A 16,434-nucleotide genomic window follows, 5' to 3' on the forward strand; every position below is an offset into this window, starting at 1 on the left:
GTACGAGGGTCCTAGGCCGCGAAGGGCTTTAAAGGTCAAAACCAGCACCTTAAATCTGACCCTGTACTCCACCGGGAGCCAGTGCAGCTTGAAAAGCACTGGGTGAATATGCTCCCATGGCAGAGACCCCGTGAGGAGCCTCGCTGCAGCAGTCTGCGCCCACTGGAGTTTCTGGGACAGCTTCAAAGGCAGCCCCACGTAGAGCAAATTACAGTAGTCAAGCCTGGAGGTGACCTGTGGCCAGGTCGGGGCGGGAAAGGTAAGGGACCAACTCCTGTTTCCAAGAGGTGTGATGCTATTAATGTCTTCTTGCTATATTTCTTACACTAAACCATTCCTTTTTCTATGTCGTTATATTTGCTATTTTGTTGTTCTTTTATTATGAAATTGTTCTTGACGCTGTTGATTTTGAGATGTGTTCCTGTATTCTTGTTGTTAGCTACTTGGAGTAAGATTCTTTTAGTGGAAGTGCAGGGTACAAATAAAATTATGAATCAATAATTGACCTGTGCTTCCCAGGACAGATCTTAAGCTAACCTGTCTATAGTTTCTAGGGCCAGTGAAACCAAACTCATCTTAAGTGAACTTGGAGGTTTCTGCAATACAGTACTGGGCAGGGAATGAATAGTGTCTGGCAGACATTATAAGATGGGCAACATCTGGCATGGGAAGAGGGGGAGGGTCAGCTGGGATGACGAGTTGCTCCTTGCTCTCTGGGTATCTCATTACAAATGAACAGAAGTCCAACAGAGAAGATGCAGGAGAAAAAAGTTAATAAAGGACCCACAACGGGGAGGAGAGAGGTTCATGGGGATTTATGAAATACCTCCCCTCCTTTTGTTGTTTGAAAATTGTTTGTTAATTTAAATATTCTAAAAATAAATAAATTTATTTTAAAAAAAACCACAACAACAAAAAATGAACAGAAGTCAGGACTGTAGATAATACATACTTAGGGCTGGTTTTCAACGACATTTAACTCCCTCCACAAACATAATTTTTTCAAGGGGATTTCTGACATTATCATATTAATCTGTCAGTTTGTGAATACTAGTGACACCTGCACAGAGCAAGCTGAGTAACTTCACTTTCAAGTATAATGCATCTAGCATCGTATTTGCTCAAAGGTCCCTGATTGTACAAAGTCGAGAATATGAATATCATCTGCTCCTAACTACTATAGTTACATCCACCTACTTTCCTGCTACAAATTGCACTATCTGGGACCATTAATTCCCATAACTCCATTAGACGACCACATGAGCTGGATGAATGCAGCAGTCACATCTAAGCGCCTGTAAATCTCAATGATATTATTATCCTCCCTGTAATTATGAAATTAAGCATGGAAGCTTCGTTTCCACATATCAAGGGATTTACAAATATGAGTTGCATTATTATCAATGAAGATAGGAAGGTGCTGTGAATATCGCCGGTACAATTCCAAGGTGTAACAAGAGATAGTCAGAGATTGGTCAGGCTGATAACAGATGCTTTACACTGCACAATCTGACTCATAAATCAGTGTAGTGTTGACTTAAGTTAAGCTGCCCAGCACAGGATAGGACGTACTGAAAGATAATGTGGGAAGATGAGAATTTAGGTAGAAGAGGAATTATTTCCTGCAAGATAGTTGGATTTGTACTATTGCCATCAGTGCTTCTGCTTCAGGTGATGTGCAGGATTCCTAACACTAAGTGCAGCACCTGTAGTCCCCTTCCTTTTCTTCACAAGTATTACCAACCAGGAGACCTCATCATTGCTGGTATTATGTCTCAGATCTCCATATTATTCAACTCAATAGACTTTGATAAATGTCCTTCTACTGACCTCTTTGATGACATTGTGTAAGATTTGTTTTGTAAAAACCATATGTTATATTAATTTTCCCTAGGAGTGCCAGACCCATAGATCTGTGGTAGATCCAGTGAATGAGAGAAGGACAGCTTTCTCTGTCTTTGGCAAATAGTTGCATAATGCCCATGTTAATCATCATCTGTTATCTTTTTAGTTGCAGCAGCCATGAATATAATATCAGCAGTTTTGGAGCATTTCAAGCCCAGTATCTGCCAGAATGTGCAGAGTTTGGGACAGACAGGTCTTGGGCTAAGCCACATTATTATCTGTGCCTCGGAACTCAGTTTGGTGGGGTAGAAATCACTCAAGTGAGCCTTAAATGTCTTTGGACTGCAATACCTAAAAAACTGCCGTGCCCCATATGAACTAACTGAGACCATGCAATCATCATCTGAGGCCTTTCTTTGTGTGCCCCCTTCACAAGAGATTCAGGGCCTTTTTCTGCAGTGGCCCCTCTTTGTAGAATACTCTGCTAAGGGAGGCTCACCTGGTGCCTTTGTTACATTTCTTTAGCTGACTTATGGATTTTTGTGTTTTTATGTTTTAAACAGGTCTATGATCCTTGGATGAACACCTGTATAGAAATTTAATTTTAAAATAACTAGAATTAAACACCATGGTTTAGAGCTGGAGCCCCTGCATGTTAATATTCCTCCAGATTTACCTGAATTGAGACTGATCAGTAAGATAGTATTGGTGCAGCTGAGGTGTAGAAATTGTCCTATCCAGAAGGAAATGCACTGTGTTACAGCATGTAAGTCTCATTTCAGGGTTATGACACAGCTCTACCAACATATCCTGGCATTAGTATTTGCTGTAAAAGAGATCAATGCAAACCTCCAAATGTTACCCAACCTCACCCTGGGCTTCCACATCTATAACAGCCATTTTACTGCCAGCTGGACCTATCGTGCCTCCTTGGAACTCCTCTCTACATACAGCAGATTCATTCCCAACTACAAGTGTGACTTCCAGAATGAACTAGCAGCAGTCGTTGGAGGTCCGAACTCTGATTTTTGTCTTCATATGGCAAGTATACTGAGCAACTACAAGATTCCACAGGTAACATTCTTTCAGAGCACCTCTCCTGATAGAAAACTACCCAAACCATTAGGTCTTCTTTTCAGCCAAAATGATGGTACTTTGCAAGCACAGACAATTAGTTGCACCTTTGCAACTGTTACTGTGTTGATCCTTTGTCAGTTGTTCTTAATTTGCTTTCCCCCCTTGTTGCTTAATATAGAATGTTATTAACTGCTGTGGAAATAAATGATGAGGAGCTGGATAGATATCTTCATATAACTAATTGAAATAAGCTGGCTGAGCGACTACAGTAAGGTGTCCTGCAGATGTTATTGAAATCCAACTTTCATCAGCCCCAGCCAGCAAGGGCAATGTGCTCTTAGATTATGGGAGCTCTCATCCTACAATGGAAGATTGTGGGAGCCCTGTTTCACCAGTGTCATGTAAGACATGGCTTTTCAATGTTTAGAGGACTGCTCAGTGTATCTGCACCTTTAAATTCTTTCAAGTTTCAGGAAAAAACAACAAGCTCCGATGTTAGCAGCACTTCCTCAAAACAAAATCTGAAATCTAGATTGTATTTTAACCTCAGTCAATACAAGTTAAAAAAATGAAAACCACTGCAAACTTAAACAAAATTTCTCATCTCCTCATTTCCTATCTTTGATTTAGCTCATCTATGGTCCTGCTCCAATGAGAAATATTAGAACTGAAGTTGCTTTCCTTAACCAAATGTTCCCAAATATAGACCATGAATATGAAGGGATTCTCAAGTTACTGCTACACTTTGGGTGGCTATGGACTGGTGTGGTGATTGTGAATGATGAGAATGGAGAGAGGTTTCTGCAGAGCGTGGTTCCAAAATTTATTCTGAGAGGAATCTGCTTTGATTTCATAGGAAGATTTCCATCAATTTCATATACTAATGTTATTACGGACTTGGTTGCAGATGGGCTGAAGATATTTAATGTTGCCATGAGAAGTACTGCTAATGTGTTGATCATTCATGGGGAAATTGATTCCATGATACTTTTGAGAATGCTTCCTGCTGTGTCAGAATATGAAGATATACCAATAAAGGCTAAAGGGAAAGTTTGGGTCATGACAGTTCAGATGGATTTCACATCACTTCCCTTTCAGAAAGATCAGGACATAGACTTCCTCCATGGTACTCTATCCTTCACAATTCACTCAGAGGAGGTCTTGGGATTCCAGGAATTTGTTCAGATGAGAAATCCCATCTTGGAAAAAGAAGATGGCTTCATGAGGATATACTGGGAAAAGGCATTTCAGTGTCATTTCTTTGACTCTGAGGGAAATATGCAGGATGGAGATATTTGCACTGGGGAGGAGAAGCTGGAGACTCTTCCTGGCTCTATTTTTCCAACAAGCATGACTGGCCACAGCTATAGCATCTACAATGCAGTCTATGCTGTGGCACACGCTGTGCATGCCATGCATTCATCTAAGTTAAAGCGCAGAGTGGATGAAGGGCGGCTGAAGCTTTGGAATCAACAGATGTGGAAGGTAATATCAAGAGCACAATAATGCAGGAATGCTCACCATAGCCCTGGAAATAACAATAAAAAGAAAGTATCCAGAGTGTTTGAAAGCTTTCTGTTTCTAAGAAGGATGCTAGATTATAAAAAATTGGCCACCACTAAACTAGATTTAAATTTGATGATAAGTGAGTCTAAAGAAAATATAAAATTTTTTTGGAAGAAGTGCTAGATTATATTTGAATGAGTGGACATGAGATTGTAAACAAGTTGATAATTTGTTTGGAAAAAATTTTTAACGATGTAAATGGGAGCGGGAGACGTGAGGGAGTCCAAAGAAGTGTTGAAATTGTTGTAAAAGAAGTAAGATTGTTTATTATGTGTGCATTTATATTTAAAAACCTTAATAAATATTTATATATAAAAAAAATGAAAGCTTTCTGTTTCTACCAAGGGTTGTTGTTGTTTAGTCGTTTAGTGGTGTCCGACTCTTTGTGACCCCATGGACCAGAGCACGCCAGGCACTTCTGTCTTCCACTGCCTCACACGGTTTGGTCAAACTCATGTTGGTAGCTTCAACAACACTGTCCAACCATCTCGTTCTCTGTCGTCCCCTTCTTCTTGTGCCCTCAATCTTTCCCAACATCAGGGTCTTTTCCAGGGAGTCTTCTCTTCTCATGAGGTGGCCAGAGTATTGGAGCCTCAGCTTCACGATCTGTCCTTCTAGTGAGCACTCAGGGCTGATTTCCTTAAGAATGGAATGCGTTTGATCTTCTTGCAGTCCATGGGACTCTCAAGAGTCTCCTCCAGCACCATAATTCAAAAGCACCAATTCTTTGGCGATCAGCCTTCTTTATGGTCTAGCTCTCACTTCCATACATCACTACTGGGAAAACCATGGCTTTAACTATACGGACCTTTGTTGGCAAGGTTATGTCTCTGCTTTTTAAGATGCTGTCTAGGTTTGCTATCGCCTTTCTCCCAAGGAGCAGGCGTCTTTTAATTTCGTGACTGCTGTCACCATCTGCAGTGATCATGGAGCCCAAGAAAGTAAAATCTCTCACTGCCTCCATTTCTTCCCCTTCTATTTGCCAGGAGGTGATGGGCCCAGTGGCTATGATCTTCAGTTTTTTGATGTTGAGCTTCAGACCATATTTTGCGCTCTCCTCTTTCACCCTCATTAAAAGGTTCTTTAATTCCTCCTCACTTTCTGCCCTCAAGGTTGTGTCATCTGCATATCTGAGGTTGTTGATATTTCTTCCGGCGATCTTAATTCCGGCTTGGGATTCATCCAGCCCAGCCTTTATCATCATGAATTCTGCATATAAGTTAAATAAGCAGGGAGACAATATACAGCCTTGCCATACTCCTTTCCCAATTTTGAACCAATCAGTTGTTCCATATCCAGTTCTAACTGTAGCTTCTTGTCCCACATAGAGATTTCCCAGGAGACAGATGAGGTGATCAGGCACTCCCATTTCTCTAAGAACCCGCCATAGTTTGCTGTGGTCGACACAGTCAAAGGCTTTTGCGTAGTCAGTGAAGCAGAAGTAGATGTCTTTCTGGAACTCTCTAGCTTTCTCCATAATCCAGCACACGTTTGCAATTTGGTCTCTGGTTCCTTTGCCCCTTCGAAATCCAGCTTGCACTTCTGGGAGTTCTCGGTCCACATACTGCTTAAGCCTGCCTTGTAGAATTTTAAGCATAACCTTGCTAGCGTGTGAAATGAGTGCAACTGTGCGGTAGTTGGAGCATTCTTTGGCACTGCCCTTCTTTGGGATTGGGATGTAGACTGATCTTCTCCAATCCTCTGGCCATTGCTGAGTTTTCCAAATTTGCTGGCATCTGGAGTGTAGCACCTTAACAGCATCATCGTTTAAAATTTTAAATAGTTCAGCTGGAATATCATCACTTCCACTGGCCTTGTTATTAGCAGTGCTTTCTAAGGCCCATTTGACTTCACTCTCCAGGATGTCTGGCTCAAGGTCAGCAACCACAGCAAGGGTGGTTAGCATTTAAAGACCAAATTACACGTGACTTTGAAGGCATAGCTTACTGTTGTGGGAATCTGTTCCAGGGACCTCATTCAGGACTGTGACTGACTCATACTGAATGGGGTTAGGCATTTCATTTTACTAATTGGAGATTACGCCAGGAGTTTCCATTTAAGGCCAAATGGCAGCTTCTTCAGAAGGATTTCTCTCTCTCTCTCTCTCTCTCTCTCTCTCTCTCTCTCTCTCTCATTGTTCTTCATGAAAAGAGATCATATTAAAAGAGCATATTAAAAAAACCTTACTGAAATCAAATGCCTATATGTATGCTGAGAAAGAGAGATTACAGGAGGTAGTTTTACCACATTCACTTACCATAATAAGATATTGCTGGACCAGGACATTGGCCCATCTAGTCCAGCATCCTCTTTCATCAAAAGAAGATGATGGTGATGAATAATAATAATAATAGTAATAATAATAATAATAATTTTTATTTATATCCTGCGCTCCCCAGCCGAAGCCAGGCTCAGGGTGGCTAACAACAATAAAACAGTACAAAACTAAAACACAACACAACACTCTAAAATCATTTATTATAAAATTAATTCAAATCAAGCCACTGGCAACCATTGGGCCAGAGCTCCGCGAAGATTGTCGAGGGAGGGGCTCAGGCTGTGCCCTGGCCCAAGGCCTGGTGGAACAGCTCTGTCTTGCAGGCCCTGCGGAAAGATGTCAAGTCCTGCAGGACCCTTGTCTCTTGTGACAGAGTGTTCCACCAGATCGGATCCACAGCCGAAAAAGCCCTGGCTCTATTTGAGGCCAGCCTAACCTCTCTGTGGCCTGGGACCTTCAAGATGTTTTTATTTGAAGACCGTAGGTTTCTCTGTGGGACACACCAGGAGAGGCGGTCCCGTAGGTACGAGGGTCCTAGGCCGTATAGGGCTTTAAAGGTTAAAACCAGCACCTTAAACCTGATCCTGTACTCCACTGGGAGCCAGTGCAGCTGGTATAGCACCGGGTGAATGTGATCTCGCAGCGAAGACCCCGTAAGGAGTCTCGCTGCAGCATTCTGCACCCACTGGAGTTTCTGGGTCAGTCTCAAGGGCAGCCCCAAGTAGAGCAAGTTACAATAATCTAGTCTGGAGGTGACCGCCGCGTGGATCACAATGGCTAGGTCAGGGCCATTGTGGAAAGAGGTAAGGAGCCAACTGCTTAGCTTGGCAGAGATGGAAAAATGCCGTCTTTGTTATAGCTGCAATCTGCACCTCCATGGAAAGGGAGGTGTTGAAGATTACACCCAAACTCTTAATGGATGGTGCTGGCACTAATTGCGCCCCCGCAAGAGATGGGAGTGCTCAATGACTTCTATTACATCCATTGCTGGTCTTTATAAATCTTTTGAAGGGCCCATTGCTCATTTCCCTCAAGAAGGAAAGTTCATCATCAACCTGTTATAGTTGCTTATGAAATACCCTCCTTTTCCCATCATTCCCCCTGCCAAATGTATCTCAGCTGCTTGGTGAGAAATAACTTCCTTAATAATAGAGCTGGGGGAAATGTTTATTTCAACCATCATGGAAAAGTAGAGGCTGCATTTGATATCATAAACTGGGTGACATTCCCAAACTAGTCTATTCTTAAAGTGAGAGTTGGAGGAATAGACCCACGAAAACCCCTGAGCAAAGAGTTCACCATTCATGAGGATGCCATTGTATGGTCCAGCAGGTTTAACCAGCTTTGACTCCAGGCACATTTTTGCAGGCCTTTTTGAAAAAGAAGTGTCATGGAAATACTTCTGTCTCTAGTCCTAAGGGGATGGGGAACCTTCAGCCTTCCAGATGTTTCTGAACTGCAACACCCATATCCCCAGCAAACACAGCCAATACCTGTCGGTCCCACACCCTACAACTACAATGTCTACATAGATGTCTATGTGGTTGCACGTGCTCTGCATGCCATGCACCCATCTAGACTCAAAGGCAGAATGACAGTGGATGAAGGAATAACATTTCAGAATGAGCAGTTGTGGATGGTAATGTCCCGAGTGTGCTAAAAGTGGAGTAGAAATGATGATGGATCAGACCAAAGGTGTCCCAATGCAGCCAACTTGATACCTGTGGCAAGTGCTCAGTCTGGACATTATGGGAGTAGTCCACTCCCAACAGTCTGGTGTTCAGAGGCACGATGCCCCTTTTTCTGGAGCAAGTATAAAGTCATTGTGGCTAATAGCCATAGATATCCAGTTTCTTCCTTGACTTTGTCTAATCTCCACTGCTCACCAGAAGCAAAGGAATAAACAGAGAATCTAGAGTCTCTGGAAAGTCCCAAAGGTGATCATGATAAACATGGCACAGGTTTTTTTCCCCTGCTTCTACCATCCAGCATATCACAGTTATAAATGTACTTGTGGCTATACCATTCTGACCTGTTCCACTGCTGATCAGTCACTTTCTTCATTAGTACCACTGTTACATTTTATTATTGTAGTTTAATACTCTATCTGTTTATTGTATGTATCTCTCAACGTTCCTGCAATAAGCTCAAGGTGGCCTATCGGGCTCTTCCTCTCTCCGTATCCATTCTTCCTTGGTATAAAGCTTTAAACAGTTCAGGAATCAGTTGTGAATGATCACCAGCCTTTTGTATATTCTTATGAATTTGTTTTCTTTTAATTTCTCTCTGATTCTATCGATTCTTTCCCCCCAAACAGCTCAACCACTTTGTTAAAAGCATTTCATTTAATAATAGCGATGGGGGGAAAGTTTCCTTCAACCAAAATGGAGAGTTAGAGTCTGGATTCGATATTATAAACTGGGTCACATTTCCAAACCAGTCCTTTCGGAGGGTGAAAGTTGGAAAGATCGACCCCATGGCTCCCAAAGAAGAAGCATTCAGCATTTGTGAAGAAGCCATTGTGTGGCCCAGCAGGTTTAACCAGGTGAGATAAATTCATATTTTGTAGCCTATCCATCACTTCTACAACGATTCGCAATTCAGATACTGACCTAGCTCTGTGCTTTGTATATCCATGTGCTTAGTATAGGAGTGAGGGCATGACTCTTACTGGCTCTATTTTTCCAACAAGCATGACTGGTCACAGCTATAGCATCTACAATGCAGTCTATGCTGTGGCACACGCTCTGCATGCCATGCATTCATCTAAATTGAAGCACAGAGTGGATGAAGGGCGGCTGAAGCTTTGGAATCAACAGATGTGGAAGGCAATAACATGAGCACAATAAGACAGGAATGCTCACCATGTCAGGTTTGGCAAGGCTTTCCAACACAAGACAAGTCTGGCTGGAAGCTGTTTTACTTTCTGATTTATCAAGCAATCACCGGGCCTTGCAGCTCGGCTTCTATAACACATCAGTCATTGTCTGAGTCAGTTGCTGCACTGAACGTCCGTCGTCTCCCAAGGCAGCCTAAATTCCACCTCTGGGTCCCTCTCTTTCTCATCCTGCGCATTGCTCCTACCATATTCTTTCTCCTAGTTTTGGGGGAGTCTGGTTCTGTCAACCTCCCCTTCTTCTGGCGTGGATCCTAATGGTCCCCCTCCTCCTGTAGCTTGCTCTGTGGTATTTTGACATTCCATAGGCTGCATTCCAGAGCTTATCTCTTCCTGACTGTGCAAAGGATTCAAGCTCCTGCTTCCCCCAGCTTGCTCTCTCTCCTGTTCAGATTCTTCACTTTCTGTCAGAGTGACAGCATCCCTGACACACCATAACCCTGGGAATAATAATAGAAACAAAAAATCCAGAGTGTTTGGAAACTTTCTTTTTTTTAATCAAGGGTGGCTAGCATCTAAAGACCAAATTACATGTGACATTGAAATCCTAGCTCACTGTTGTGTCAATCTGTTCTACATCTGCCAAGAGAAGCTGCTAGGGACCTCACTCAGGACTGTGACTGACTCATACTGAATGGGACTTTCATCTTACTAATAGGAGATTATACCAGAAGTTTCCATTTAATGCCAAATGGCAGCTGCTTCAGAAGGATCTCTCCCCCCTCCCCCCTCCCTCATTGCTGTTCATGAAAAGATCTTATTAAAATAAAACCCTTACTGAAATTAAATACCCATATGTATGTAGAGAAAGAGAGTATATAGGAAGTTATTGTTCTGCATTCACTTACTTTGGGACATAAGAACATCCTGCTGGACCAGGACATCTAGTCCAGCATCCATTGCTGGTCTTTATGAGTCTTTTGAAGGGCCAATTGCTCATATCCCTCAAGAAGGAAAGTTCATCATCAACTTGATATATTTACTTATGAAATACCCTTTGTTTCCCATCTTTTCCCCTGCCCAATTTAGCTCAGCCGCTTGGTGAGAAATAGCTTCTTTAATAATAGTGCTGTGGAAAAAGTTTATTTCAACCAACATGGAGAACTAGAGGCTGCATTTGATATAATAAACTGGGTGACATTCCCAAACCGGTCCATTCTTAGAGTGAGAGTTGGAGGAGTAGACCCACGGGAACCCCTGAGCAAAGAGTTCACCATTCATGAGGATGCCATTGTATGGCCCAGCAGGTTTAACCAGGTTTGACTCCAGACACATTTTTGCGGGCTTTATCTAAATGTCATTTTGCCAGTCTTCAAGAGGTGTCATGGAAATACTTCTGTCTCCAGTCCTTTCCCTATTCATCTCTATTTATTCACTGTCAGGCAGGCTCACAGCCTCTTCAGCATACCCCCAACCTAACTGTGCTATTGCTAATCTTGCCTGCCATGTCTGCATGTTGGATGGCACATTTGAAAATGTTTGTTTACTTATGCATATAGCCATCTATTTATTGGGACTCAATGTAATGAAGATCCTGCTCATACAGCTTTCTTATTGCAGGGATCACACATGCATACAACTCTGTGAGAACTAGTGCATGATGGCATTTAGGACTTTGTTTTTTATTTTTGTTTATCCTGTGTAGTTTTTTGTATTTATTTCCATTTATTGTCAGATGTCTTCTGACTGCTATGTATCAGGGTGATTAATGAAATAAATTACTATAATCATAATATGATTAGATGTTCTGGGACATTGCTTTCTTGCCTTCCTTGCAACATGAATAGGAACAAAGGTAGCTCTCTTAGACCAAGTCAATCCATTGCCCCATCGAGCTCAATACTGACACTGACTGGCAGCTGGTCTCTGGGGTTGAAGACCAAGGTCTCTCTGAACCCTAGCTGGAGACACCTGGGATTGAACTGCATACAAAGCAGATTCTCTGCCGTTGATCTATGACCCTTCTCCTAAGGCAGGCATGGGGAACCTTCAGGCCTCCAGATGTTTCTGAACTGCAACACCCATATTCCCAGCAAGCTTAGCCAATACCTGAAGGTCTTCCAAACCTTCCCTAAGGAATGCAGATGTTGGAGTCACCAAGTCTTGCTTTATCACACTCTACGTGTTCAGTGTATCCACTCTAATTTATGTTTTAGGTCTCAAATCTTCACCAGGAAATTTTTTGAAATCATGTTAATTTAAATAGGTTTAATTTGTAATCCAATGTACAAGTAAAGAAGTCCCAAGCAACACCAAAGAGATTCATTGAAGAAAGGCAGAAAAGTATATCAAAATGCCTGTCATTGCCTCTATTTACGCCAAACCCAAGGCAACTCTGCCAATTCTGGGGGTGGGGGTGAACAATCTGTGCTATACAAATTTGGAAACCAGGACCTGCTTTCCTCTATCTTTTATGTACAGGCACTACCCATTTCTCTTTGTAATGACCATTGCCATTTGGGTTACAGTAGAACCAAGAAGGAAGGGAAGCCATTTTGCTGCTATGATTGCCTTGCCTGTCCAGAAGGGAAGTTCTCAAACCAGAAGGGTAAGATGTGTTGTGGTAATCATTCACAAATGGCTTAATCTTGGGATGTTTAATCTCCTTCCTTCCTTCCTTCCTTACTTACTTACTTTGCATGAGTAGCAATCAATGCCAGCTAGCAGGACATGGCTGCATGGGTGAACTGAGGTGCAACCAAGCAATGTTTTTAACAAAAACAACTCTGCATCTTTTCCATACAAACTACCTTGCATATTTCATAAACCTCCCCATATCATCCAACCAACAGATCAACCTGACATTATGGACTTGCAAACACAAAACAGCTATTTGTGTTTGTGGCGGTAGGGGGGCGTGGCGTGATTCACATCCCTCCCTATTTCTATCAAGAAGGCCAAGACCATGGGTAGACAAACTAAGGCCCGGGGGGGGGGCGGATCCAGCCCAATTGCCTTCTAAATCCAGCCCATGAACGGTCTGGGAATCAGTGTGTTTTTTCATGAGTAGAATGTGTGCTTTTATTTAAAATACATCTCTGGGTTATTTGTGTGGCGTAGGAATTCGTTCATCCCCCCCCCCCCCAAATATAGTCTGGCCTCCCACAAGGTCTGACGGACAGTGGACTGGCCCCCTGCTGAAAAGGTTTGCTGACCCCTGGCCAACACAGTGTGTATGTGGTTCTTAGGCACCCCCATCCATGCTATAATCAGACCCAGAACCAGTGGCGGAGCAAGCCGATAGGTTGCCTGGGGCAGCGCACGTACCCTGCGCCCAGGGGTGGGGCCAGGACACTCTGCAGGGCCTCCAATGAGTCTGCCTGCCTCCTCCCACTCAGCCACCCTACAGCTGAGGGGGAGGTGGCGGGCGGACCGTTTGGGGCAGCACGAAGCCTGCGGGCACACAAGCCACTATGTCACTCCCAGGAGAGATGCATGACTTGGGCATTCTGCAGGCCCTGCAGTGAGTGCTGCCTGCCATTTTGTCACCCCTTCCCACCTCAGTGGTGACACCCAGGGCGGCCTGCCCCCACCGTCCCCCGCTTTCTCTGCCCCTGCCCAGAACTGCTTAGTTTCAGCAAGGCGGTTTTTGGGTTTGTTAAGAAATAGAATTTACAGGGTTTATCAGGAATATTCTAGATAAGAGAATATAGTTAGATACAGATTACATTCCGGTATAACTATTGATATGTAAGTATTAAGCAATCGGTGCCAAGAGCTTGGTAGAAATAATGAACCACTCTATGTAGAAGTAGTAAAAAAGTTAGTACTATCTGTCAGCTACGTTCCTTCACTGACAGGGAATGAGAACGCTAGCATAGAGAGAGAGCAGATAAGAATGGAATGCAGAGGGGAGGGAGAAGCAGCAGGGAGCAGCCGTAACTTGATCTCTGGGCACAGGGATAATGGAAGGGAGAGCCAGAGTGAAAGAATGCAGCTTGCCAGCCCAGACCGTGACTCAGGCCCAGGAATACCGGCAGTGTCCTCTCCAAAATCTCGTAGCATCACGAGACTTTATGAGAAGCATGAAAAGGAAAGGAAGAGAAGGTGGGGGTTTTCCTGTTGGGAGAAAAGCTGGTGGAGCTTAGTTCCGGCAACTGTGCTATCTGAGGATGATGGAGGTTAGCTGAGTTCCGACCTGGTTTGTTTGTTTGTTTGAAAAATAAATCTGAGATAATTGCCTGCCTGAGTTGTCTTGTGTTTGTGGGAGAGACCCAAGCCATTACACTATCTGATTTAGCTCGGAGCCTAGGACTGAATTCTGATTCAGAAAAGAAGCTTTGCACCTCCTCTATTATTATGTGGAAATTACAAATGAACTATAACCCCCCCCCCCAATTTCCAGACAGATGAGTGAAATTCACAGGCAGGTGAGGTGGTTTTTTGTGTACGTGTCCTGGCACATTTGAAATTATAGGCCGAAAACTTGAGATTCCACAACTACCATCTCTGAGTACAGTATCCTCTAAATATAATTGCATAAGAAATATGGATATATATTTTTCAATTATTTTTTTCAATTTTCTATCTAGCATCCATCTTCCTAGGTTTTGTAAAATTAATCTGGTTACCCCAAATGCCCACTCATTGTGATATTTTCTCTCTCTTTTTGCCTTTATTATTCTACTGCAAATAGGGTTTCCATATTCCACTACAAATAGGGTTTCCTCATGTTTTCTTTTTCAGACATGGATGACTGTTTGCAATGTCCTGAAGATCAGTATCCAAACAATGCCCGTAATGCATGCATTCCAAAATTCATAATCTTCCTCACTTTTGGTGAACCTTTGGGAATCTCTTTGGCAGTATTGGCTCTTTCCTTTTCATTTATTACAGCTTCAGTGCTTGGCATCTTTGTTAAGCTTAAGGACACTCCCATTGTCAAGGCCAACAACCGGAATCTCACCTACACTCTTCTCTTTTTCCTCCTGCTCTCCTTCCTTTGTGCTTTGCTGTTCATTGGCCAACCCCAGAAACTGACGTGTCATCTTCGACAAACTGCTTTTGGCATTATCTTCTCAGGAGCGATATCTTGTGTTCTGGCCAAAACCACCATTGTCGTTCTAGCTTTCATGGCCACCATGCCTGGATCCAAAATGAGGAAATGGTTGGGGAACAGACTGGCTGCTTCCATTGTTCTTTCCTGCTCCCTGATTCAAGTCACTATTTGTACTGTGTGGCTCTCAACCTCTCCCCCGTTCCCAGATTTCAACATGCACTCAGTTATGAAAGAAATTGTTCAAGAATGTAATGAGGGCTCAGTCACCATGTTCTACTGTGTTTTGAGCTACATGGGCTTCCTGGCCACTGTCAGCTTCACTGTGGCTTTCCTAGCCCGTAAGTTGCCTGATAGTTTCAATGAAGCCAAATTTATCACCTTTAGCATGTTGGTCTTTTGCAGTGTTTGGCTGACCTTTGTCCCAACTTACCTGAGCACCAAGGGTAAATATATGGTTGCCGTGGAGATTTTCTCCATCTTGGCCTCCAGTGCTGGCTTACTGCTTTGTGTCTTTTCTCCAAAGCTCTACATCATTGTGTTCAGACCTGAGTTGAACAACAAGGAACAGCTAAGAAGAAGAAACATTGAAATATTCTAAATCATTTGGCCCTGGCCCATTTTAAATTAGCAACGAGAATTAAGGAATTAAGTTAGTGAGATGCATCTCATTCCTATGGCCTTTCAAACTGTAAGGGAGGGTAATTGTTTCCGTTTGTTATTATGGTATGTATTTTTGTGTTTTTATTTTGTAAACCACCCTGTGATCTTTGGATGAAGGGCAGTATAGAACTTAATAAAGAAAAATAATATTAAATAAATAATACACATGGGCCTAATCATGCTGAAATTTATTGGACTGAGTCCTATGATACTGTTGCATTTTTATTTATTTACTCTATCTAAAATGCAATATAAACTGCAGTTTGGATCTGGAATGAGTCATGTTTAGAGTAGACCTACTAAAACAAATCAAACATAGATTAGTCCTATTGATGTACGACATTTAAGTTTAATTGATCGCACAATATATAGTCAAAAGAAAATATACCGTATTTTTCTATCTATAACATGTAGATTTTTTCTCCTAAAAAGGAAGGGGAAATGTCTGTGTGTGTTATTGAGCAAATGTGTGGTCCCTGGAGGAGTGCAGGGGCAACTAAACAGGCAAAAATCAAATCGCACGAAACGGAGAAGGGAAGCCAGAAAAGAGGAAGCTGCTGCTTTCCTGCATTCTGCCTCAGGGTCTTACTGCCCATCCACTTCTGTTTCTTTGCTGTGTTTGCTCAAACAGAACAAAGAGCAGGGAAAGCCCCTCCCCTCCAGGCAAGCAGAGGGGAAAGCAGAGCGTCCTTCCTTCTAATTCCTCTCCGTGCTCCGCTGCTGCTGCTGCTGCGTCTAGGGACTCGCAGGCAGCCGGAAAACATGCAGGTGGGGGGGGGGGAGAGAGAGCTGGCTGGCTTGGGTGGGTGGGTGGGTGGGTGGGTGGAAACTTTTGCCTTCCTTTCCTCCCTCCCGTTAAATCCCTCTCCTGCATTCTTAGCCAGCTGCTTCTCTGCACACCCCTCTCGTGCTCCTTGTCCCTTCTGGATCCTCAGGATCCACATGGATCCTCAGGATCTTTGCATTGGGTCACCCCAAATTCACCATCAGATCACATAGCATGTCCATGGCTACAGCCTGCACCAAAAAAATCACACACCCACTGTTGCCTGGGGCTGCAATGGTGCAAAAACGTGGTTACCAAGCATGGATCCACATGGATCCTCAGGGTCT

The 16,434-nt window shown here is 43.1% G+C and overlaps 1 protein-coding gene across 1 annotated transcript; it reads left to right on the forward strand.

Annotated features, from left to right (window-relative positions):
- Window positions 1–2,631: 2,631 nt before the first annotated feature.
- Window positions 2,632–15,259, forward strand: LOC309328408 (vomeronasal type-2 receptor 26-like; the record flags this gene model as incomplete). Its single annotated transcript, XM_081838407.1, has 6 exons — window positions 2,632–2,919; window positions 3,553–4,407; window positions 9,084–9,311; window positions 10,692–10,919; window positions 12,084–12,210; window positions 14,349–15,259. The coding sequence occupies 6 exons, from the start codon at window positions 2,632–2,634 to the stop codon at window positions 15,257–15,259; spliced, it is 2,637 nt and encodes an 878-aa protein (XP_081694533.1).
- Window positions 15,260–16,434: the final 1,175 nt, after the last annotated feature.

This window comes from Podarcis erhardii (assembly GCF_964252035.2).
Source record: "Podarcis erhardii genome assembly, chromosome: 13".
In the NCBI taxonomy this organism is placed as follows: domain Eukaryota; kingdom Metazoa; phylum Chordata; class Lepidosauria; order Squamata; family Lacertidae; genus Podarcis; species Podarcis erhardii.